The 3,279-nt window shown below is 32.7% G+C and overlaps 1 protein-coding gene and 1 non-coding gene across 2 annotated transcripts; one reads left to right on the forward strand and one right to left on the reverse strand.

Annotated features, from left to right (window-relative positions):
* Window positions 1-1,878, reverse strand: LOC111888434 (ubiquinone biosynthesis protein COQ4 homolog, mitochondrial). The gene is made up of 3 exons (XM_023884608.3): window positions 1,712-1,878; window positions 939-1,130; window positions 1-855 (listed from the first exon to the last, which is right to left on the reverse strand). Exons 2-3 carry the CDS (start codon window positions 1,122-1,124, stop codon window positions 367-369), a joined length of 675 nt encoding a protein of 224 aa, XP_023740376.1. The 5' UTR covers window positions 1,125-1,130; window positions 1,712-1,878; the 3' UTR covers window positions 1-366.
* Window positions 1,879-1,953: 75 nt separating this feature from the next.
* Window positions 1,954-2,025, forward strand: TRNAT-CGU (transfer RNA threonine (anticodon CGU)). The gene has a single exon. It is a non-coding gene; the product is annotated as a tRNA-Thr (tRNA).
* Window positions 2,026-3,279: the final 1,254 nt, after the last annotated feature.

Consider the following 3,279-nt stretch of genomic DNA (forward strand, 5'->3'; position numbering starts at 1 on the left):
TAGATAACAGACTTATATAAAACGTTTTAAAATACCATTAGACTATAAATATTCTCAAAATGTAACAAACTTTCATTTTTGTTTCAAAAGACGATTGTAACCAGAAAAACCTATTATTATCGGTTATAATGGTATTTTAAAAACAAAAATAAAAGTTTGCTACCTACTGACAATATTTATTTAGTAAAACAAAATACGTAGACAAAAAAAAACACCCCTAATAGTTATTTTACACAACCCTTTATTTCAACTCTCTCAAATCTCCTAATAAAATCTAACCGGTCCCACATCCAACATAGGGCAAGTAAAGCACAGTCTTCGTCTTTTTACCTGATCCCTGATTTATGGATTCTCACCTCCTTACTGTTAAACAGTAGGAGCGGGAATGATACCCCATCTCCTCCTCACATCCTCTAAATCTTCATCAAAATGCTTCTCATAATAAACACACATAAGGTCAGTGGCTTTCATACCTGCCCGAACTGCCCAAGGAAAATAATGACGATAAAACAACACCCGTTGCTTGTCACTAAACCTAGCGGTCCCACCAATAACAGACAAGAAACACATCGGAAGCAACATTTGCTCAAATTCTATGACTTTCAATGCTGACTCACCAATCAAATTTGTTGGAAGGCCAAAAAGGGTGTGCCAAAAATCATGCACTTCACGTGCACGCATGGCGACATATGCCAGCTCATCAGTTTCCATGAACCTTACAGGTGGCCTATCGTCTGGTGAGAAGTTTCTTGATCCCATGAACTTTGCATATGCTGCCCCAAACGTGTTCTCGGGCAGGTCCCACGCGTGCCCGACATTTTTGGAGATGACACGTGGCCTATCCAATAGTATTTCCTGAAATATAAAAATAGTTATCATGTTTTTTTTACAGATAAAGAAATAGAAAATAAAAGATTTACATTTAACAGAAAACATACTCTGCCTTGAGGGTTTGATTTCATTCTTTGAAGAACTCTTTGAAAAGCAGGTTTTCCAGTTGTTTCCCCTAAAGCAGCTATCAAATCGGCTCTTCTTGGATCCACTAATGCACCAACTGCAGACCCAAGGGCAACTGCAGCCTGCTGCCAACCCTTAAGTCTCACTCTGCCAAAACCTTCTGCCATTGTAAGCTGACAAAATTCAACTTTTAAATCATGATAAAAGAAACTCACATTGTCATTTTAACTATCTAAATCATTTCAAACATAAAGATTGCTAGATAAAACTGATGATAAGCATTAGATGAGAAGATGATAGTTGTCATTTTTCCCTAAACATATTGTAAGGGCTAATTACAAAAGGATCCACCAAGGATTTGTTACAATTCTATGTCTATTATCCGCAACTACATATAGATGCACCAAATCCAAGAAGTTCTGAATTCCCTTGTTAGCTAGAGCCCAATTGAATTGTCAAACTTAATCATCCACAGATACACAAACATGAGGATCAAATTTCATCATCTGAGATTTTGTATAAATCATTGTGGAATTTTATCAAACAGTTGGTGCTCATAAAATAAACACTACAAAAAGTTGAAACGAAAACAAATACTACAACGACGACAATTAGGGGTCCATTGAAAAACAAAATCCTTTTCTCAAATATACTTCATCTTCACTACCAGCGGAGATGCAACAAGCACATAAGAAACATTCAAAACACAAAAAGAAGCAGCAATATTAAACGGAGGACCTAGAAAAGGCAATACCAGCAAAGAGAGGAAATCGCTGATAAAGTTCCGGAGAGGAATTGAAGGTGGTTCGAATAGAACAGTTGAGTACTCGACCTCAATTGCTTCTGGGCTTGCGTTTCTTGAATACTCGACGCTCGATGATTTCTTGATCGATGGCAGCAAATTGAAGAAAGAGAGGGAAGAATCGATGAAATTAGGGAATAGATGTACTTTTTTTTTCTAGATTTATATAACTTTATATGGATTGAATCAACAAAGCCTACGTAGCATAGTGGTAGTGCGTTCCCTTCGTAAGGGAAAGGTCGAGAGTTCGATCCTCTCCGTGGGCTAACATTTTTAATCGATTGTTCAATTACAGTTTTTGATTTTTGAGTTACAAAATGCCCCCTGTTTCTTTGAAATTGTTTATGCATGCCCTCTCTATGTTTTTACTATTTAGTGGTTTTTAAAATACTTTGTTATGGTTAATTCATTCAATTTGGTCTCATTTTAAGTCCTAAGTCCTTAGAACTTCAAAACGAAACCTTGATGTTGGAACCAATTAAAAATTACAATAGTAGCCTTTTAAAGTACTTTGAACTCTAAAAGACTTTTTGTATAAATACTAGTTATGATCATGGTTCTAAATAGTTTTAAATAGTGCGTCATGGTGCACTCTTGTATAGCCGTTACAAAAGCATTCATGCGAGTTTGTTAAGCGTGACACCTAAATAACGTGTTAACGTGCGTCTTATCGCATTATGACACGAGTTTTTTTCAATGCGTTTTTTTTTTCTTTGATCGAGCCTAAAATAATTGATTTTTGTTAACTTTTGTATATTAACTATTAAAATAACACTTATAAAAACTTGATATATTTGATAATATTCAATAGTTATATGGTTTATTTTATTTAATGTATATATAATAGTCATGTTTTGAAAAGCATCATGGCTCGCCAAACTCGCCATGACTTAAATTTGACGTTGGCATCAAATCACGCCTCATGTTATTTAAAACATTGGTTATGATTTTGAAATTTAATGAATGATAGCTTTTTAGAACATATTATAAATTTCATTCCAATCATCTCTTGAACCTTTAGCCTAAACTTGACGAAGAATTTTTCCATCAAAATTTGATATGAAAATGGCTCAATTGTTATCTAATGGGTTAATGTCATAAAAATCCTTATGTTTTTAGAGTTTTGTCGGTTTTGCCCAAAGTTGAATTTTCTGTTCGTTTTTATCCTTGTATTTTCCAAAAAAAATGTTTGGTTTTACCCTTTTAACGGTGATAACAGGGTTTTCAGGTTACCATTATTTTATCTTCGCAAAAATAACCCTTAAGTTTATAATATTTTTACGTTTTTACCAGTAATTTTATAAATTTTTTTATATTTTTACCCTAAGTATTTTTTTTCATATTATACGTATTCATACAGAAAAATCGTATTTATATACAAAAAAAAGTTTAATTAAATATTGTATTTACATTTTTTTAAATGTTATATCTTTGTGTATGTGTGTGTGTGTATATATATATATATATATATATATATATATATATATATATATATATATATATATATATATATATATATA

Source organism: Lactuca sativa, chromosome 8, assembly GCF_002870075.4.
Source record: "Lactuca sativa cultivar Salinas chromosome 8, Lsat_Salinas_v11, whole genome shotgun sequence".
NCBI lineage: Eukaryota > Viridiplantae > Streptophyta > Magnoliopsida > Asterales > Asteraceae > Lactuca > Lactuca sativa.